Source organism: Salvelinus fontinalis, chromosome 37, assembly GCF_029448725.1.
Source record: "Salvelinus fontinalis isolate EN_2023a chromosome 37, ASM2944872v1, whole genome shotgun sequence".
Taxonomy (NCBI): domain Eukaryota; kingdom Metazoa; phylum Chordata; class Actinopteri; order Salmoniformes; family Salmonidae; genus Salvelinus; species Salvelinus fontinalis.
This window is the reverse complement of record NC_074701.1, coordinates 12,205,488-12,227,783: the sequence shown is the minus strand read 5'-3', so window position 1 is coordinate 12,227,783 and position 22,296 is coordinate 12,205,488. Positions and strand designations below refer to the sequence as shown.

At 42.5% G+C, this 22,296-nt stretch overlaps 1 protein-coding gene across 5 annotated transcripts in view; it reads left to right on the top strand.

Moving 5' to 3' along the window:
• Positions 1-22,239, top strand: part of LOC129836157 (kinase non-catalytic C-lobe domain-containing protein 1) — a 58,134-nt gene extending 35,895 nt beyond the window's left edge. For 2 of the 5 annotated variants that reach the window (XM_055901996.1, XM_055901995.1), the window contains exons 17-30: positions 3,416-3,774; positions 6,577-6,670; positions 6,766-6,863; positions 8,458-8,657; positions 9,303-9,416; positions 12,639-12,786; positions 13,148-13,318; positions 15,178-15,393; positions 15,653-15,735; positions 15,964-16,117; positions 16,364-16,486; positions 16,966-17,025; positions 19,754-19,911; positions 21,103-22,239. In XM_055901996.1, the coding sequence (XP_055757971.1) occupies positions 3,416-3,774; positions 6,577-6,670; positions 6,766-6,863; positions 8,458-8,657; positions 9,303-9,416; positions 12,639-12,786; positions 13,148-13,318; positions 15,178-15,393; positions 15,653-15,735; positions 15,964-16,117; positions 16,364-16,486; positions 16,966-17,025; positions 19,754-19,911; positions 21,103-21,334 (2,210 nt within the window). In that variant the 3' untranslated portion in view covers positions 21,335-22,239. Of the gene's footprint in view, positions 1-186; positions 652-3,415; positions 3,775-6,576; positions 6,671-6,765; positions 6,864-8,457; positions 8,658-9,302; positions 9,417-12,638; positions 12,787-13,147; positions 13,319-15,177; positions 15,394-15,652; positions 15,736-15,963; positions 16,118-16,363; positions 16,487-16,965; positions 17,026-19,753; positions 19,912-21,102 lie in introns of those variants that run through there. The other 3 variants (XM_055901997.1, XM_055901998.1, XM_055901999.1) reach the window with 3 other exon arrangements.
• The last annotated feature ends 57 nt before the right edge of the window (positions 22,240-22,296 follow it).

Below are 22,296 nucleotides of genomic sequence, written 5' to 3'. Positions count from 1 at the left end.
CCTGTGCCATTATAAGATAAGTTAACAATGTGGGTCGACACACAAATTAACTTCTGTCTTAGTGCATACATTTCACACTTATATCAATGTTCATATTTGAGATATACAATATAAATTATACTTATCAATGTTGTGGATGAGCGCATTGTTTGTTTGTTCTGTTCCTCTCTCTCTCCATCTCTGTAGCTTCCGGGTATGCTGGAAAAGGACCCGAGCTAAGGGAATTGGGCTGGCTTTATAGTGCCTGTCCCAAATGGCTCATTAATGCATATGGGCATATTGAAAGATATTGTCAGTAGTGATGTAATGTTGTAAATGTTATGTTGTGATATTGTTTAAAACCGTGTTGCAATGTATTTCCTTTAGTATGTTTAGTTAATGGAAAATGTAGGTTTGTATTGTTAATTGATTAATTAATTAGGGTTAATTGTTCTGAGGGGAGGGGCTAGCCTTACAAAAGGAGCCTCTCTTTCAGTTCAGGAGAGAGGCATTTTGAGAGGCATTTTGGAGGCATTTTGGAGGCATTTTGGATCGAGCTGTGGATGGGGCAGCATTGTTTTTAAGCTGTCCCATCAGGTAGACGTTGATAGCAGTACTGTTGTTTTTTTTGTTCCGGAATCACTTGTAAATAAACACCTTTGCACAGAAGAACTTTTGCGGCTCCGCCATCTTTTTATTTTGATAGAGGTTAGGTTATCCAGTTTAGCCTTCTGGCCTACTCTACGTGACAAGTACAGACGGGAGATGACAAGTGCCTCAATTAGGACATGCTCTACTTCCGGTGTAAGGTAGAGTCGTACTCTACAGATGTTGTAGAGCATGAACCTGCAAGAGTGAGTCACTGCTTTGATGTTTGCAGATAACAACAGGGTGTTGTCTTGGGTCACGCCAATGTTCTTTGCACTCTGGAAGGGGGACACCGTGGAGTTGTCAACCACGAAGGAGAGGTCTTTGAGCGGCCAGGCCTTCCCCGGGAGGAAGAGCAGGTCTGTCTTGTCGACGTTGAGCTTGAGGTGGTGGGCCGACATCCAAGCCAAGATATCTGGAAGGCATGCAGAGATGTGTGTCGCCACCTGAGTGTCAGAAGGGGGAAAGGAGAAAAGTAGTTGTGTGTGGATATGACAGAGACAAGTATCTTGGTGTATAGAGAGGAGAGGGCCTAGAACCGAGCCCTGGGGGGCACCAGCAGTGAGAGGACGTGGTGCAGACACAGATCCTCTCCACGTCACCTGGAGCGGCCTGCCAGGTAGGATGCAATCCAAAAGTGTGTAGAGCCTGAGACGCCCAGCCCTGAGAGGGTGGAGAGGATCTGATGGTTCACAGTGTTGAAGGTAATGGATAGATTTAGGAGGATGAGAACAGAGGATAGAGATTTAGCTTTGGCAGTGTGGAGAGCCTCCGTCACACAGAGAAGAGCAGTCTGTTGAGTGACTCGTTTTGAAGCCTGTCTGGTTAGGGTCAAGAAGATTGTTCTGAGAGAGATAGCGAAAGAGTTGGTCAGAGACAGCACGCTCAAGTTCTTTAGAAAGAAAATAAATAAGGGCTACCGGTCTTTAGTTTTTCACGTCACAGGAGTCAAGTAGGAAAGAAATTAATCGAAGGCAGACGTCAGGGGGTTGAAGTCACCAAGTACGATGAGCGGTAAGCCATCGTCAGGATATTAGCTTACCAAGGTGTCAAGCTCATTGAAGCACTCTCTAAGGACACCTGGTGGGCGATAAATGACAACAATGTTAAGCTTGAATGGACAAGTGACCGTGACAGCATAGAATTCAAATGAGGAGATGGGCAGGTGAGACAGGAGAAAAGAAATACAAATTTCCACTTAGGAGAAATGAGTAGCCCTGTGCCACCACCGTGACAACCAGATGCTCTCAAACTGAACTATGAGAGTAAACGTAGTCAGATGAAGAGAGAGTAGCTGGAGCAGTGTTCTCTGGGGTGATCCATATCTCCGTCAGGTCCAAAAGGTCAAGGGACTGAAGGGCAGCATAGGCTGAGATGAACTAGGCGTTCTTGACCGCAGATCGGCAGTTCCAAACGCTGCCAGAGACCAGGAATTCCACATGGGTTGTGTGCGCAGGGTACACTAAATTAGAAGGGTTGCAGCCAAGGGGTGGGGAGAGTCTGTAAAGCCTACGGGGAGTGGAGCGAACTAGGATAGAAAACACACACATAGTTGCCAAAGCTACAAAAGAGCAAAATGAGATTGAGAATAACTAGGGAAAATACTCAAGGGAGACAGTGGTGTGGAGCCTTCCTCTCATAACACTGCAGAACCCTCTCTGTTTCGGCGACCATCTTAGTTTTGCGACGAGACCGCTGCTTACAGCTGCCGCTTTGAAAACAGTCAAGACTGAAGTACTAATTGCCTTGCAAAAGGTGAAGAGCCCACAAGCACACCTCCCGGTACTAATTGCTGATTGCCTAGGAGAGGTGAAACCCCTCCACCTCCAATACAGCCACTGATTACCAAAACAACAACAGTCACAAATTGCCCTGCCTCTTAATCCTGGTTAATGTGTCAACAATCATCTGCACGTTAATAGCATTCAGCAGTTCACACACCAAGTAGGCTACTGGGAAGACAGGCAGCACTTAAAGGAGATGGCCCTAGCTAGCAAAAACAAAGACAGTAATTATACTTATAATGTAGATATCAGGAGTCCTCTAGCAATATAATTTAGCACCATTACTTCACAACTGTCATTACAGTTACCATTACTACGCAACTGTTATTTATCACTGTTACCAGTTCTTCACAACTGTCATCACTGTTAGCATTATCATGATAAATGTCTGTGAGATGACGTAGTTAGATGAAGTTGTATACTGTAGCGAGATGTTGTGACAAATCCAGCTTTGAATGGCAGTTGAATCAAGTTGTTAGGTGAATGATTGGCAGTTGGATTAAGTATTTAAGAGCACGGTTTATTCAAGACTCCTCAAATCACGCTGTGATGTTACAATGATCTCCTCAGCTGGAGAGAGTTGTTGTGGAAACAGGCACAGGCACAGTCACGTCCTTTCCATCTACACGCCCCAATACATACAATTAGCATAATGCACACGCAAACAAACACCTAAAGACCCATTGGTAACAAACACTGCACACTGCACACACCTTCAGTTTCACACAAAATACTTTGTGTGAGATGATAAATCAGAGCAAAAATAGTCTGCTCACGCTGTAAGGTGGAGGACGCCTGTGATGCAGAATCAAACAATATAACAAGGTTAGCATTTAACAGCATACCATAAAACAAATTTAATAGAGCCTTTCACCAAAAGAAAGCTTCAGCCTTGCGAGAATAACACCTCTCAAATTCTTTGCACACACACACAAACACACATACAGACTGCCTGACCCATCCATTTTCTCTCTCTTCCTGCTCTGCCATGTTTCCTGGTCCAGGATTGAGAGCTGCTGAGTGTTTGGTTAAGGGGGCTATGGAGAGTGCCGAGCATCCAGTGGGGGGCGGCGATGAAAGCCCCTCTGAAGCTGACTCTCTATGGGGGACGGACGAGCCACTGAGGGTGGGCCACCGAGGCCAGATGAGCCCTGACTGCTGCGAGGACATGGAGGACACAGAATCTCTGGTGTCTCATTGTCTCCTCTCCCCCAGCTCAGGAGCAGAGGAGTCCAGCCACAGCCTCAGCCCAGCCTGGGCCCTGGCCTTCTATGGAGGGGACTGTTTTAGTCAGGATGTGGTGGAATATGCTAGGAACTTGGGACAGCATAGTGAGTCCCCGTGCCTGGAGCTGAAAACACAGGTGGGTAACCTGGGAGGAAAAGCCATTGAGCTTAAATATAATAGACTAGCTATGAGTGATGACAGACCATACAGATACCATGGTCTCAATGTTTGGAATAGTGCTTTTTTTGTAAATGTGTAAATATGTGACTCTCATTTTAGAAGACGTGGTAAATGTATACTGTCTGATACTTCAAAGATTCAACATGATTAGTTACTACTTTCTACCAAATAGTGCATAATGAAAAAGTGACATGCATCTGAAATAAACAATAATTAGTTATTATATCATAATTATGTGATTATCTATATAAATGCCAGAGAACAAGCAGGCTAAAATAAAGCGAAATCATGTTTAATGTTTAAGGCAAGTAGTGTCATTGCCTGAGGCTGTTCTAATTCTACTGTTCAACATTCACTTAATGCTCACTATATTAAAAGGACTCCTCTGTCTTTAAAATTGATTTTATCCAGGTAGTGTTTGTTGCATTGCAGCCAATGATGAAGCCCTATTAATTTCGTTGTGGCATTACGGTATTGCCAATTACATAGGAGTGGCACTTTTGATATAAAGCATGCACTTTCTATTAGTCTCATCCATCTCATTTAAAATGAATGGATTGAATGATGACCTATCGTAGAGAATGTGCTACTCCCTTGCAGTTTGAGCATTCACAAAATAGTATCATTGACATAATTTACTATGAATAATTAACTAATTTACTAATGAATAATTAAATGGTAATTAGACTTTCAGTCAAACTCCATGTTTGGATAAGTGCATGCTTTTCATGAGAAAGCTATGAGATTATTAGTTTCAAACCAAGCAAAACAACATTATTAGCTGAAGCAAATCAGCATATAATCATGATTTGAGGTGAACAGGAAGAGAGTTGGAGGTTTTAGGGTAATTGTGGCACATTATTTTCTCCTTATCTATCTACCCTTCAACACAAAATCCATTAGCATGTGTAATAGAATAATGATGGGCTGTCCTTCTCTCTGTGTGCTTTGATGGTCCTGATGTACGTTTTTATCGGCTCCTTCACTGGAATAGTCTGACTGCCCCACTCTCATACCTTAAAGACCGACTGCTTTTAAAAAAGCAACAAATCCCTTTGAAAGCGGCCTATGTGGCATCGATATGAGTCAGAAACAGTTATTCTAGTGTCAAAATGTACTACAAAGTGTAAATAGTCAGTCATCAAGTCAGTCTTGTCTAAAATGGAGTTTGGAACATCTGTGCGTCACAACGGGTAAATGAAGGTTGGGTTTTGATTTGACGATGTCCATTTGCCCACTAACATGGGGGTGAACAGCTGTGTTGTTTGCTCTCTGTCAAATAGCATAGACAGTGAGACAGACCTGCCCGGCAGCTCCGACTTTGTTTACATAAGACAAGTCACACATATATTTACTTCAGAAATAGAGCACCAAAAAACGTCATGTAAACTTGCGCAACTATAACATCCTCTGCAAAAAACGTCAAAATTATTTACAGATTTCTTGAGTTATATTAGATGAATTCTGGTGATTTTGATTATGTGAAATAGGCTTATGCGTCTACAATGTCTCATGAGGGAAAAAACATAATTAACCAAACGCGGAATCGGTCAGGATACACACCTCCAAGACTGAAATCTTGTTTTTCTAATGAGCACCAGATAAACATGCTTGCTAATCAGCGTGTTCAGGGGCTCTTTAAGAGCCATGGGTCCATATCGGTGTTATATTGTATACTCTAAAGCCCTGTTTCCATTGGCACTTTGAAGTTAACCCGGGTTGGGCTAGCCTTGGTTGGCTAGATCGAATTATGTTTCCACCACAGCCTACAGAAACGAGAAATTATGTCATGTTGCTAGGTAGTCAATATGTGACTGCAGCTGGTTTCGCAAATGTTGCTAGCTAGCTTTTAATTCCTTCTAACCATGCTGTAACTAACGTTACCCCATACTCATGCCAGTAAGACTCAGAGCCATGTATTTTGCTTGCTAACATTAGCTAGCTAAACAGTTAGTATTGTCACTAGCGTAACAGGCTAGCTAGCTAGCTTAATTCCTACCTTGCTTGCCACGGCTTTGACTATTCGCTAGCTAGTTAACCAAGCAAACCAGACAGTTTTGATATAATGTAGCTAGCTAGCTTTCAATACGACCTGGCCTGCTAAAACTCCTGCTAGCCCACATTAGCTAGCTAACTAGCTTGTTTCAACTCGAATTTGCTAGCTAACGTTAGGTAGATAGTATTCGAGGCCTGACTGTTCTCATAAAAGTTTGTGTTGTGCAAAAATGTATGAAGGGTCCAGCTATGGTGGTAATTCGTGTAATATCTGACTACTGCAGTACTGATTGTCCATGTGCTAGCTAACAGCAGCAAGCCCAGACGAGCAAGCTTAAAGTTGTCATCATCCAGTAGTGATCAGCCGGTGGTTGCATAGTAACGGCGTCACCAGCCTGAATTCGAATCGAGCTGGCACCGGTTATGAAACTGGGCTGCGCTGGTCTGGGGTTCCCTCGACAATTTGGCCCTAATTTTAAGTGTCAGTGGAAACGGGGCTTAAAAGGCTCTTCATGTACTGTATATATATATATATATATATACCTTTGGGGAAAGGGTTAATAATGGGTTCTTTGGCTATCCCTGCTATGACAACATTTTCACCCAACGAAAAACCGAACCTTTGGCGAAAAGGTTCTACCTGTGAACAAAATAAAAGGGAGTTCCTCCAGGGACAGCCAAAGAACCCTTGACAGTTCTAAAGTGTACAATCTGAATGGCTTGTAGTCTACTTTGTTTTATGCATTAAATGTTCTACTTGTAGGAGCTTCAACAGCAGCTTATGATCGAGACGAAGAGTCTGAAAAAGACCAGACATTTCTACCAAAAGCTGCTCCATCAAGAGAGAAAAAACAAACGTACCAATCAATCCCTCATGACTTTTACAATTTCTACTACGGGGTTGAGACATAGAGAAATAAACACACCATTTTAATGTGTTTTTCTGCTGAAGGTTCGGATGCTAGATTGATGCTGTCCAAACTCAAAGTCCAGCTTGAGGAGTTGAGGTCCAAAGTGGAGTTTCTAGACTCTATAAAGAAATATCTGGAGGTGCGGACAGGTTGAACAGAAATAATCCCCACATACTAACACAAAGCAGGCCATAAAGTGCCTTCGGAAAGTATTCAGACCCCTTGACTTTTTCCACATTTTGTTTCGTTACAGCCTTCATCTAAAATTGATGACATAAAACATGTTAGCCTTCAATCTACACACAATACTGTATAATGACAAAGTGAAAACAGGTTTTTAGAAATGTTTGCAAATTTATTGCAAATAAAAAACGGATACCTTATTTACATAAATATTCAGACCCTTTGCTATGAGACTCAAAATTGAGCTCAGGTGCATCCTGTTTCCATTGATCATCCTTGCGATGTTTCTACAACTTGATTGGAGTCCACCTGTGGTAAATTCAGTTGATTGGACATGATTTGGAAAGGCACACACCTGTCTATATTAAGATCCCACAGTTGACAGTGCATGTCAGAGTAAAAACCAAGCCATGAGGTCAAAGGAAATGTCCATAGAGCACAGAGAGGATTGTGTGGAGGCACAGCCAAACTGAGCAATCGGGGGAGGAGGGCCTTGGTCAGGGAGGTGACGAAGACAGAGTTCCCTGTGGAGAAGGACAACCATCTCTGCAGCAGTCCACAAATCAGGCCTTTATGGTAGTGACCAGACAGAAGTCACTCCTCAGTAAAAGGCAAATGACAGCCCGCTTGGAGTTTGCCAAAAGGTACCTGAAGACTCTCGGACCATGAGAAACATGATTCTTTGATCAGATGAAACCAAGATTGAAGTCTTTGGCCTGAATGTCAAGTGTCATGTCTGGAGAAAACCTGGCACCATCCCTACGGGGAAGCATGGTGGTGGCAGCATCATGCTGTGGGGATGTTTTTCAGTGGCAGGGACTGGGATACTAGTCAGGATTGAGAGAAAGATGAATGGAGGAAAGTACAGAGAATCTTGATTAAAATCTGCTCCAGAGCGCTCAGTACCGCAGACAGGGGCCAAGGTTCACCTTCCCACAGGAAAACAACCCTAAGCGCACAGCCATGACAACGCATGAGTGGCTTCGGGACAAGTCTCTGAATGTCCTTGAGTGGCCCAGCCATTGCACGGACTTAAATCCGATCAAACATCTTTGGAGAGACCTGAAAATAGCTGTGCAGCGACGCTTCCCATCCAACCTGACAGATCTTGAGAGGATCTGCTGAGAAAAATGGGAGAAACTCCCAAAATACAGGTGTGCCAAGCTTGTAGTGTCATACCCAAGAAGACGCGAGGCCAAAGGTGCTTCAACAAAGTACTGAGTAAAAGGTCTGAATACTTAAGTAAATGTGATATTTTAGTTTTTAATTGTAATAAATTTGCTAAAAATTCTAAACTGTTTTTGCTTTGTCATTAAGGGATATTGTGTGTAGCTGGATAAGGAAAAAACTATTTCATCAATTTTAGAATAAGGCTGTAATGTAACTAAATGTGGATAAATTCAAGGGGTCTGAATAATTTCCGAATGCACTGTACACTCTCATATCGTGGATTGTTTGTTGGTTCTGATTGGTTGTTGGTTCAAATCATTGATTGGTTACTGGTTCTGATGGGTTGTTGGTTCATATCTGTGCCTGGTTGTTTTGGTCAGGTTCTGAGTGTGGATCAATGGGGTGTGGATGTGTCCCTCCTTCCCTCCCTGGCAGCCTCTGATCCAGGGAGCCCTCTGAATCTCCAGCCCTCAGAGGATCCTGCCGTGTTAGGATTGGTGTCTTTGTCTGGGGCAGGGACAGGGAAGAGCAGCCTACAGGCCGCCACACCCCTGGATTTCATGTCCTACCTCTATGCCAGGTAACACTAACTATATATCGGGTTACAGTAAAAGGTTTAGGTTAAAATAATACATTAACTATTAAACCCATGAGTGTGGTTAACAGTGTAATAGCAAGTATGGTTTAAATCAGGGCTTTCCTATTCCCGTTCTGGAGGGCCGAAACACTTCTGTTTTTTGTTTCTACCTTGTAGTTAATTGCACTCACCTGATGTCCCAAGTCTGAATCAGTCCCTGATTAAAAGGATGAAAACCAGAGGTGTTTTGGCCCTCCAGGACCGGAATTGTAGCCTCGCAAAGTCGCCTTATTCTGCAAGCTTACATAAAACGTTGCACGGGTATCATTTTATGTAAGCTTGCAGGGTCAGGTGGCTTTGAGGCTACTGGAAATGGGCAGCCCTGTTTTAAATGGTGGCCCTCTAGTGGTCAATGTGTTAAACTGAGCATCACAGTTTACTGTCAATCATCATGTTTTTGATTGCTGAGAAAATGTAACGTTAATTTATGCCTACATAGGGCACAATAAGACATTTCTGTTCATTTATATCTGTGTCCAAACGTGTTTCACTGATTTGTCCTAATTCTTTTAGACATGTGTGGTGCGATCGCTTAGATATTGCATTCAACAGACGAACTGAACTCTTTTCTAACTCGTCCTCTGACAGAAATGCTCCATTGGAAGGTTACATCCAACAGTTCCTGTACACGTACCGCTATTTCTGTACCCCTCAAGAACTCCTTCAGTTCCTGATGGACAAATTCACCAGTGCAGCAGCAGGGTATGTAGGCTACCGTGGCAGAAATGGAAACAGACATAAAACTAAATAGATTTCCATGCTCTTTGGATGGTGGCCTGACACCTTGTGTTTGCATAGAAATATAATTGGAATGTCAGTTCTATTCATTCTATTTCTATGGCTTTGAGTCTGTGGAATTAATGTCTGGTCTAATAATTGTCTATGGTAAAATGCTAATTGAAGAAATGAATAAGAAAATGTATGGCCACTTGTAAAATAAAAATGAAGCCTAATTGGCAGTACTACTATAACTGTCTGTATAAAATGTGGTGAAACAACATTTGCCCTAGTACTTAAGAGGCAGCAGCATCTACCGGACCAGTAACTTCTCAGCACATTTCTGCTTCTTAGTTCAAAATTAACCTGCTCTGTCGCAGTCCGCCATTGTAAACTATTGAAGACTACACGCAGAAAAGTCGTGCTATTTTGTATTTGAGCAATATTATTGGCCATTCATTCAAGAATCACTACGCTTTTGAACCTGTCGTGCCACCTCTGCTTCCATAACATTAGAATGAGGTCAAATAAGAAAACTGTAAACATGGGCCTGTTTAAACAAGGATCAAATTTTTCCACAACTATAATTATGTTGGCGTGAATGCTGCCTTTGAAAATGAGCTACATTCTATCATACTTGTCTTATTCATTTTGCTTCATGAAAATTTGACAAAATGGTTTAACATTGATAACATAATTCAAAACCAGTAAGCTGCGATTGGGATAAGTCCAACTTTCCTCCAGCATGTTTATGAATTTGTTACTTGAGTGTATGAATCCAGGATGGAAGTCCTTTGTTGCAATAACTGAATATTATCAAAGTTTGATTGAATAGGGCCATACAATTCAATTAGCCAGCTTTTCCATTCCTTTCCATCGTTTCCTGCAATACTCTGATTACATCATCATTCAAATGAAATAAAACTGTATTTGTATCGGACGTTTTACAAAAGGAAATTCATAGCACATGAATTTCTGAAACCCACAGAAATCATTTGCTTTCCTAACAGTGTTGTCCATATTCTGCCTTTTTGTTCCCATCTCCTGAGAGAAGATCTCGCTGCCTGCATTTAAATTCTTCTATACATTTTTTGTCCTGTTTTCTTTCTGGGCAAACAGTATATGCCTGTTCAGGGTCCCCTTGCGATGGAAGCGTTTCCCACAGTCACATGATTTCTCTCTTGTGTGACACTTTATATGCATTTTCAGGTATTATATTTAACCTTTATTTAACTAGACAAGTCAGTTAAGAACACATTCTTATTTACAATGACAGCTTACCGGGGAACAGTGGGTTAACTGCCTTGTTCAGGGGCAGAACGACAGATTTTTACCTTGTCAGCTCAGGGATTCGATCCAGCAACCTTTTGGTTACTGGCTATCTGCCGCCCCATTAGGGACTCCTTGCGAGTGAATTTCCCACAGTGACCGCAGCTAAATGTTTTCTCCCCTGTGAGTCATATGTTTTGATAGGTTTTCCATATACTTTTTTCTCTACGTGAATCCTCAAGTGTGTCTTCAGCCTACCAATCTCAGGGAAGCATTTGCCCCAGTCAAGTCAGCGGTGAGTTTTTTTTTTAGACATGGTGCTGGGTTATCTCAATGGTGTTTTTGTACACAATGGAAGGTTGGGATCTAATGGTAGCTGATGTCAAGTCCTACCGGGTCGCTACTTACGACTGAGCTGTGACTGGAGGCATTGTTTTTGATTATCTGAAGGGTCACAGGGAATGTGGAGACCCATTAGGTGGGTCACAGTGCGAAAAGGTTTGAGATCCAAGGGCTTAGTCCCTCTCGGTCATCCTGATCACATTCCCTTTTCACACAGGCAGGAGTGAAATTGAGTCTTTGGTGTAAAAAAAAATCCCTTGAAGCTGCTCTTCCTGCTGACTGGTTCTGAGTTCCTCCTGTTTCTCCTTAATCGGTGTGGGCTCTGTGTCCTCCTGCACCAGACTGTGTCTCCACTGCTGCTCACAGTGCTGCTGCTCAGGGATAACCCCGTTAGAGACAGCAAGAGAGAACCAGAGGGAGTCTATTCTACATAGTTTTATCTCCGGTGTGATCTGCAACAGTCTTCGCAGCCGGTCATTCTCCTCTTTAGATCGGGAAATCTACTCCTGGTACTCTGCTACCACATTCTCTACTACTGCAAGAATCTCTATGGCAACCGCCGATAACAAACGCTCATTCAGAAACATGCTCGGAGACTGGATTTTAGCCCTTTTGAGTGGACCCTTGAGTACTCGGTTCAATGGATCTTAAGTTCACACAAGGAATGTTGAAAATCAAGACAAACCTGCCTCCAATTCTAGTTCTCTGTTTTCCTCTTCTTTTGTTTTTCATCAGTTGTAAAGCCCAGAATGAACAACAGCAGCGCCAGCTGGACGGGTGTCTGTTCTGGGGTAGATGAGAAAAAAATTGTGGATTGAGAATTGTTGCTCTAGAGCAGGGGTGTCTAACTTATTGGTGAATTGAGGTCACTAATTAGTAAGTAACTCTCCTCACCTGGTTGTCTAGATCTTAATTGAAAGGAAAAAAACAAAAATCTGCCCAAAAAAAGGAAAAGTGTCCGATTCTTTTGGTTTTTCCTTTTTTTTGGCAGATTTTTGTTTTTTCCTTTCAATTAAGATCTAGACAACCAGGTGAGGAGAGTTACTTACTAATTAGTGACCTCAATTCATCAATCAAGTACAAGGGGGGAGCAAAAACCTTCAGACAATCGGCCCTCCATGGAATGAGTTTGACAGGTGCTCTAGAGGAAGTTGGGTTCTGGGCTGGGATAGATAGCTGGAGGGAGTTGCAGACTCATGTCTAGCACACAGAGGGAGAGGGAGTACAGACATGTGTTTTTTCCCCCCTATAGTAGAGTTGGTCTCAAAACATCTTGTCATGACAAATCTAAGCCCAGGCCTGAATCACTTCTCAGAATATCAGGCCTGGCCCGGGCAGAAAATCAACTCTATTTTCAGAGGAATTTTGAAAAGTAGCTAGCCAGAATTAATTTTACTCTTTTGTAATAATGACATCGTTTTTACCCCCCCCCCTCAAAAAACAAAAACAACACCGTGCTTAAAATACTTTAGGCTTGAATATAGCTCATTTTCACCTTTTTAAATACATTGAAGATAATCTGTGTAACTAGAATATCCGGTCTAGATATTCTATTTCTGTGCTTCTGTGTGATCTTCACATTCCTTTTTCTACCAGAGGTGGTCCAGATGGGTCAGGGGACAGTGCTAAGGTGTACCACCGGAGTCTGGACGTGCTGCAAACCTGGCTGACTGACTACATAATGGTGGACTTCAGCCCCAAGTCCAACCTGCTGATGACCCTGGAAAACTTCCTCACCACTGAAGTAATTACAGAGCTGATCAATCATCAATTAATCACAAAAAAGCTCAATCCAGTCACTCAAGAAATTAATCATTGGATTAATGTCTCAACTGGTCCGGCAGGAAGCCTAGCGGTTACGAGTGTTGGGTCAGTAACCAAAAGTTTGCTGGTTTGCTTGTCCGAGCCAACTAGGGGAAAAATCTATGTGCCCTTGAGCAAGGCACTTAATCCTAATTGCTCTGGATAAGCGCATCTGCTAAATGATGAAAATGTCAACTAATTAGCGAAATCTGTAGCAGCGTTGTTGCTCTTGTCTATTTGTCAGTGTTTAGACATGCAATACTCTGAAGGAGGGTTTTTGTAATGATCTGGTTCTTATTTAGGTGTCTCCAGTAGACAGTAGAGGAGAGAGGCTTTTGACCGCTCTTCAGAGGTCTCCCAGGAAGAGGTGGAGCCAAGGCTGTGGGAGCCCAATCAGCATGCAGGAGGATGATGGCGCACTGTCTGCCCATACCTTATGCAGAAAATCAGCTATTGAGTACTCTGGAAGGAAGGTCCATAAAAGGATTATTATGAGTACTATTATGTTGATGTTTTTCTTGCCAGAAAAGAAAATGGTTGGATCAAAGTACTGGAAGTTTGTCTGGCTCAAAAATAATCCATTTACACTATGTATTTCAACTGATGGGGACCGTCAGAGCTGCGTTGTATTCATTACGTGAATAATGTGTTACATTAGCATCAAACATTGGCACCAAAGGGAAGAAAAGGGACTGAGTAAATGAGGGACTACCTGGACTTGTCCAATAAGAACCACAGTGTGCGCCCTAATCAGTACAGCGATGTATATACAGTGCTTTTAGAAAGTATTCATACCCTTAACAAAGTCCACATTTTGTTGTGTTACAGTCTGAATTCAAAATGGATTAAATATTTTTCTCTTACCCATCTAGACAAAATACCCCATAATGACCAAATGAAAACATGTTTTTAGAACTGTTTGCAAATGTATTAAATTAAATACAGAAATATCTAATTTACATAAGTATTCAATACATGTTAGAATCATCTTTGGCAGTGATTACAGCTGTGAGTCTTTCTTGGTAAGTCTCTAAGAGCTTTGCACACCTAGATTGTACAATATTTGCACATTGTTCTTTTTCAAATTCTTTAAGCTCTGCCAAGTTGTTTGTTAATCATTGCTAGACAGCCATTTTCAAGTCTTGCCTTAGATTTTAAAGCCGGTTTAAGTCAAAACTGGAACTGGGCCACTCAGGAACATTCAGTTTTGTCTTGGTAAGCAACTCTAATGTATATTTGGCCTTGTGCTTTAGATTATTGTCCTGCCGAATGGTACATTTGTCGCCCAGTGTCTGTTGGAAAGCAGACTGAACCAGGTTTTCCTCTTGGATTTTGGATTTTGCCTGTGCTTAGCTCTATTCCATTTAATTTTAGCCAACAAAAAACTCCCTCTTCCTTGCCGATAACAAGCATACCCATAAAATGATGCTGCCACCACCATGCTTAAAAATATGAAGAGTGGTACTCAGTGATGTGTTGTTGGATTTGCCCCAAACATAACACTTTGTATTCAGGACATAAAGTACATTTCATTGCCACATTTAAAAAAAAGTTTTACTTTAGTGCCTTATTGCAAAATGCATGTTTTGGAATACTTTTTATTTTGTACAGGTTTCCTTCTTTTCGCTCTTGTCATTTAGGTTAGTATTGTGGAGGAACTACAATGTTTTTGATCGATCATCATTTTTCTCCACAGCCATTAAACTTTGTAACTGTTTTAAAGTCACATTTGCCTAATGGGTAAAATCCCTGAGCGGATTCCTTTCTCTCCGGCAACTAAGTTAGGAAGGATGCCTGTATCTTTGTAGTGACTGGGTGTATTGATACACCTTCCACAGTGTACTTAATAACTTGTCCATGCTCAAAGGGCTATTCAGTGTCGCTTTGGATTTTGTTACCCTTCTTTGCGAAACGTTGGTTGATTCTGTCTTTGAAGTTCACTGCTCGACTGAGGGACCTTACAAATGATCTGTATGTGTGGGGTACAGAGATGAGGTAGTCATTCAAAAGTCACGTTCAACACTATTATTACACATGCAACTTCTTATGTGACTTGTTAAACATATTTACTCCTGAACATAATTAGGCTTGCCATCACAAAGGGGTTGAATACTTATTGACTCGAGACAAACATTTCTAAAAACATAGTTCCACTTTGACATTATGGGGTATTGTGTGTAGGCCAGTGATCTATTTAATACATTTTAAATTCAGGCTGTAACTCAACCAAATGGGGGGAAAGTCGAGGCGTCTGAATAATTTCTGATGATTTCTGTATAATTTCTGTATGTATTCAAAGCCAGAACCTTTCTAAGTTGATGTATCTCTGTAGAGCTTCCAGTGGAGGATATCCAGGGTGGTTGAGCCCCAGTCGACCCAGCCTAAAGACAAGGCCTACTCCATAGCAGCAGCCCTGCCCCGGCCCGACTACACCTCCCTTATGGATGACATCTCCAGTGCCTGCCTCAGAAGCGAGGAGAGACACCCTTTTAGTCAGAGTGAACACAGCGCCCAACACACGGCACAGCAACTCACTCTACTGCAGCAGGTACACACTGACATGCACAGCCCACCAAATCATCCTGCTGCAACATATACACAGGCATACAATTTCTACCTCTCTCATGCAGTCACACTCACCCACAAACATTGTCATTTATAAACACTAGGTGGAGACAAATCACTCCTTTACAAATTTAAAACAGATTCACAGACCTACAGTATTTATTTACATTTACATTTGAGTCATTTAGCAGATAAATGTGTAAAATAAGCTTTTGGTTTGATTTTTTTCTCTCCAAATGCAGGAAATGTTTCAAGCCTGTCACCCAATTCATTTCCTCAACTCTAAATCTCAAGGAGTCAGGGACAAAGCTGTTAGTGTCACCAAGTGAGTAAATATTCCCTGCGCTCCAAATATTTCAGTGGCTTTTCAGTCAAATTTGTTTGAAATACCAAATGAGTACACCAGAATGCATAATCTGAACACATTATCACTTGCTAGATAATGAGACATTCGTTCCAGTCAGCCACTGCATCCCTGACAATTTCTGTGACATAAAATAAACCATTCATCTACAGCCCAGTCTCTCGTCTGACTGCCTGTCTTCTGCCACAGACATGCGTCACACTCTGTTCCTCCAGTAGAGGGCAGCAGTCTATTTGTTAATGAAGGGACTCCACATGACAGCCACCTCCAACAGCTACTGAGATATGCCGACAGCGTCTCCAATTGGGTCTCTGCAGAAATCGTCATCTGTGATTCGTTAAAGGTGAGATCTACTAGTAATGAGGCTACAACTCTGTTGGACAGTACGGAGTGATCTCTATATCGATGTGCATCATTCATTCATTGAACACACACACATCATTTATTTGAATTCACAGTCAGTCATTGTCCATTGAATCTAATTACATGAGAGCCATCAGATGCACTTATATGATGTATTCTTTGTTTTCTATAATGATTTGTGTGAATGCATGACCATCGGATCTCTCGTCTTCTTTTCTTGCTGCAGATCCAAGCGGCTTTGCTCACCAAGTGTCTCCTAATTGCCAAACACTGCTATGAGTCAAGAGACTTTGCCACGGCAATGCAGGTCCTTGGAGGCCTGGAGAATGTGATTGTCAGGCAATTACCGGTAAGTCTGCGTGCCTGCGTTTCAAACGCCACTCTATTCCCTACATACTGTACTGCACTACTTTCGACCAGAGCCATTTTGGAATCACCCCATGAAGAAAAAAAAACATGAAAAAATTCTACAAGAGATAGGTGGAACGTCTGTAAAGTAACGTACCTCGTAGGCCCTTAATGAAGGGAAATGTCTCGTTTACTCTGCTGTTATGGAAGCCGGAACATCAGAATTTGTGTTGCAACAAGATGTAGGAGGAAGTAACAGCGCCGACAATGGGTTCTTACCCCATGAAGTGCAACAGAAACGTCCAGTTTAACTGTGTAAGTGTAACAACTGAAATTGATGTGTTCTTGTTGTTTCTCCGTGTTCTAATAATATTCTACCTGTTCTAGTCAATGCTGAACTTTAAGGGAGTAAAGCTTCCCTAAGTGTGAGACAGATTTATTGGTTCTTGCTAAATGAAACACCTCTTCTCTTGCCGATAGGCTTGGAAACATCTGTCTACCAAGGTGTGTGAGGTCCTTGAGGTTCTGCGAGCCGTGCAGGTGAGGCGTGCGCGTGTGCGTGTGCGTGTGTGTGTGTGTGTGCCCTCTGCTGTACCAGAGACGTCGAGCTTCAGGCAAATAAACCGAAAGAACAACACCTTCAAGCAGCACATCTGTGTGTGAAATTCTGTGACATGCTCACAGCTGGCCAGCATTTTGTTACATTCATTTTTTTAATGGTTTATTTAAACGATTGTTAGATAGAAACTAATCTTGTGCTATCACACCGTATTCTCATTTCAGAATGGCTGAAGGCTGGTGTAAAGTACTTAAGTAAAAATACTTTAAGTAATTATTTATGTCGTTTTTGGGGGGTATTTTTACTATTTTTGACTACTTTTACTTCACTACATTCCTAAAGAAAATAACATACTTTTTACTCCATGCATTTTACCTGACATCCAATAGCACTTTTTAACTTTTGACAGAAATAGTCCAATTCACGCACTTACCAAGAGAACATCCCTGGTCATCCCTACTGCATCTGATCTGGCGGACTCACTAAACCCACATGTTTTGTTTGTAAATTAATGTCTGAGTGTTGGTGTTTGCGCCTGGCTATCTGTAAATTAAAATTGGGCCATCTAAACTCAGCAAAAAAAAGAACTGTCCCTTTTTCAGGACCCTGTCTTTCAAAAATAATTTGTAAAAATCCAAATAACTTCACAGATCTTCATTGTAAAGGGTTTAAACATGCTTGTTCAATGAACCATAAACAATTAATTAACATGCACCTGTGGAACGGTCGTTAAGACACTAACAGCTTACAGATGGTAAGCAATTAAGGTCACAGTTATGCAAACTTAGGACACTAAAGAGGCCTTTCTACTGACTCTGAAAAACACAGAAAGAAAGATGCCCAGGGTCCCTGCTCTTCTGTGTGAACGTGCCTTAGGCATGCTGCAAGGAGGCATGAGGACTGCAGATGTGGCCAGGGCAATAAATTGCAATGTCTGTACTGTGAGACGCCTAAGACAGCTCTACAGGAAGACAGGACGGACAGCTGATCGTCCTCAGTGGCAGACCACGTGTAACAACACCTGCATAGGATCGGTACATCCGAACATCACACCTGAGGGACAGGTACAGGATGGCAACAAAACTGCCCGAGTTACACCAGGAACGCACAATCCCTCCATCAGTGCTCAGACTGTCCCAATAGGCTGAGAGAGGCTGGACTGAGGGCTTGTAGGCCTGTTGTAAAGACAGGTCCTCACCAGACATCACCGGCAACAACGTCGCCTATGGGCACAAACCCGCTGTCGCTGGACCAGATAGGACTGGCAAAAAGTGCTCTTCACTGACAAGTCGCGGTTTTGTCTCACCAGGGTTGATGGTCGGATTCGCGTTTATCGACGAAGGAATGAGCGTTACACTGAGGCCTGTACTCTGGAGCGTGATGGATTGGAGGTGGAGGGTCCGTCAAGGACTGGGGCGGTGTGTCACAGCATCATCGGACTGAACTTGTTGTCATTGCAGGCAATCGCAATGCTGTGCGTTACAGGGAAGACATCCTCCTCCCTCATGTGGTAACCTTCCTGCAGGCTCATCCTGACATCCCCCTCCAGCATGACAATGCCACCAACCATACTGCTCGTTCTGTGCATGTTTTCCTGCAAGACAGGAATGTCAGTGTTCTGCCATGGCCAGCGAAGAGCCCGCATCTCAATCCCATTGAGCATGTCTGGGACCTGTTGGATCGGAGGGTGAGGGCTAAGGCCATTCCCCCCAGAAATATCTGGGATCTTGCAGGTGCCTTGGTGGAAGAGTGGGGTAACATCTCACAGCAAGAACTGGTAAATTTGGTGCAGTCATTGAGGAGGAGATTCACTGCAGTGCTTAATGCAGCTGGTGGCCACACCAGGTACTGACTGTTACTTCTGATTTTGTCCCCCCCTTTGTTAAAGGGACACATTATTCCATTTCTGTTCGTCACATGTCTGTGGAACTTGTTCCGTTTATGTCTCAGTTATTGAATCTTGTTATGGTCATACAAATATTTACACATGTTAAGTTTGCTGAAAATAAATGCAGTTGACAGTGAGAGGAAGTTTTTTTTTGTTGCTGAATTTAGTTTGCATAATATAAGGGGTTGAAATCATTAACTTTTACTTTTGATACTTAAGTATATGTGAGCAATTCCATTGACTTTTGATATTTAAGAATATTTAAGCCAACTGCTTTTACACTTTTGCTCAAGTAGTATTTTACTGGGTGACTTTTACTTGAGTCATTTTCTATTAAGTTATCTTTACTTTTACTCAAGTATAACATTTTAGGACTTTGTCCACCACTGGTTATATATTTATTTTTATTTATTTAACCTTTATTTAACTAGGCAAGTCAGTTACGAACAAATTCTTATTTACAATGACGACCTACCCCGGCCAAACCCGGACGACGCTGGGCCAGTTGTGCGCCGCCTTATGGGACTCCCAATCACAGCCGGATGTGATTCAGCCTGGATTCAAACCGGTGCCTCTTGCACTGAGATGCAGTGCCTTAGCGCATATAAAACCAAACTCGACGGAAAATATTTTCAAGTAACATACAGTACACGTGCCGACCTTGCAAAGAGGAGGGATTTTGCTCAACTTTATAGTTCATTTTTTTCATGAAATCAATGTTATAAATCAGTGGAAGAGTAAGACATCTGTTTGTGAATGCTCTTTCTCTCTCTCACTCACTCTTTTTTTCCCTCTCTCCCCTCCCCCTCCCTCTTTGTCAGGTCTTTCTGAAGAGTGATAACCTGTGTCTGATGGGAGGAGAGCATGTGGGGAGGAGACCCACCCTCCCTGCTGTCCACATCCTGGCCATGCACATCCAGCAGCTAGAGATAGGAGCCTTCACTCTGACCAGTGGCGCCTACAAGTGGCCAAAACTCAGGTGAATGAACGCAATGCAATTTCTCAGGGCCGGTTTCTTGGACACAGGTTAAGTCGTGGACTTAAAAGGGTGTTTTAAGGAGAATCTGAATGGAGTATTTGAAAGTGGGTTTAAATCAAGGACTAGGCTTATTTAGGGTCCGGGAAACCGGCACCTGGGCCTGTATTCACAAACTGTCTCAGAGTAGGAGTGGTGATCTAGGATCAGTTTAGCCTTTTAGATCACAATGAATACGATTATATGGACAGGGAAAATGTGATCCTAAATCAGCACTCCTAATCTGAGATGCTTTGTGAATACATGCCCAGGATTATGTTTAATCTGAGTCTAGAAAATCTTGTGGCCTACACAAGGCCTTACACTCAAAATACTTGCCTATAGCGTTTATTTGCATGTATCTACATTTGAGATGAATTTTGGTCACCTTTGCACTGACAGGGATATCAACCTGACACTCATTGATAAACAGCATAAACTTGAGATTAACTTTCTCCCTCGATGTAACGAAGTGGGCCAAATTGCCATCAAACAAGTTTCCCTGTGTCCTTCTACCCACTCAAATATGGCGGCCAGATGCTGGGTTCACAGAAAGTCGCGGCGGACGATAATGACACAGCTGCTTATTCTGTGGCAGTCGTGTACGATTTGGGTTCCTCTACTAAAGCTAGCACACAGCCAGATGGTGTATCGGGAAAGGGGGGTGATATTAGGAGATGTGGCACACCAGGTGCTCCGAGACGCATCGATGTTGACAGATGCTGTGGTCATAAGGGTCACGGTGAGAGGCAGCGTCACAGCTGGTTATGATAGACCCTAGGTTCCCCGACTACTCTGGAAATCAGGTCACTTACTGTACTGTATATGGTGCAAGTGTTCAGTAAAGGGGTGGCAAACTATGTTTATGTTTCTGCCGCAGATGAACCATAGCAAACTCATTTTTCTCCTTTTCACTCTCTCTGTCTGTCTTGTTCTCCATCTCCATGGTGGCCTCAACTTTTACCGCTGCATTTGTCCTAATTTCCTGTACTTTCTTGTCACCCCTCTTTGCCACTTTATCTGCTTCTTTCCCACACTCCCCATGAGTCCCTTCTCTCTCGCTCTCTCGCTCTCTCGCTCTCTCGCTCTCTCGCTCTCTCGCTCTCTCGCTCTCTCGCTCTCTCGCTCTCTCGCTCTCTCGCTCTCTCTCTCTAGGACCATAGCCAAGGTGGTGAGTCAAGTGCATGCATTCCAGGAGACGGTGTACTCCTTCACGCCTGACCCGGGGCTGCAGGCCTACATAAGACTAAGAATAGCCCAGCTCAGCGGCTGTGACATCCCTCTGCTGGCTGCAGACAACGAGGCCAACTTCTACCACAACCCCGCTGACCGACACACCCGCAGGATCCAGGACACACTGAAGAGGGTGAAGGCCACCTTCCAGTGACCCACATCCTTGCTGATCAATTTGGTCTATTAAGTGATAATGAATATGATTATATGGACAGAGAGGACCTATTCCTAGCCCTGGTCAGACAACGACTCAACTCCATCCCCTCCACACCCCACTGGGTTCCATTAGTAGCAGGGACTGGGTGGGTGTCTGGGAAAACTGTTCATTTTTCTCTCTTTATTGGTAATAACTTTTTTTGTAAGAATCCAGCTCAACCTCCCACATTGCACCCCATAGCCTGACAACCCACCGGCGCACATCCAACTCCTTGATTCTCTCCAAAGCGGGCTACAATGTCAGGTGAAACGTTGAATGTTTTTTGTTGTGGTTGATATTGGGATGAGGAGAGTAGAAAACAGTATGGGACTTTTAAAAATCCTTCTGGTGGATGCATATGGATGCTCGCGTTTCTCTTACGCGAATTTTGATCGCTAGTCTCCTGAGACAACATAATGATGATAATGTGCAACAATGTTTCATAACGAGTTGACTTAATGTCTTTAATTCACTGAGTGTACTCATGTATTATAGCTCAATTAGATATTTTGATACAACCACAGATAGCTAATGACCATTTTCATCCCTCCGGAGCACAATTTTAAATACATTGCCAATGGCCTATTTGACATGATAATTACAGCATTTCAAGATACAAAAAAAATATCAAAATCATGATGTATTATGCTATTACGACTAAATGATTTCAAATACCTGAATGATTGCTATAGTTCCATACACTAACTGTTTTGTAAACAAACGTTAATGTTGCAATGTAACTACGGTGTATATAGGCAACAAATTGTTGCATAGTCCATACTTGCAAAAGTGAAATTTGATTATTTTCTAAACATGTGATTTGCAAACTATTTGAAACAACTACAATAAATATTTTAACAGATTGAGTTTGCAGATTGAGGTTGATTAATGCTAAAACATCATGAAATCGTCTCTTTTTT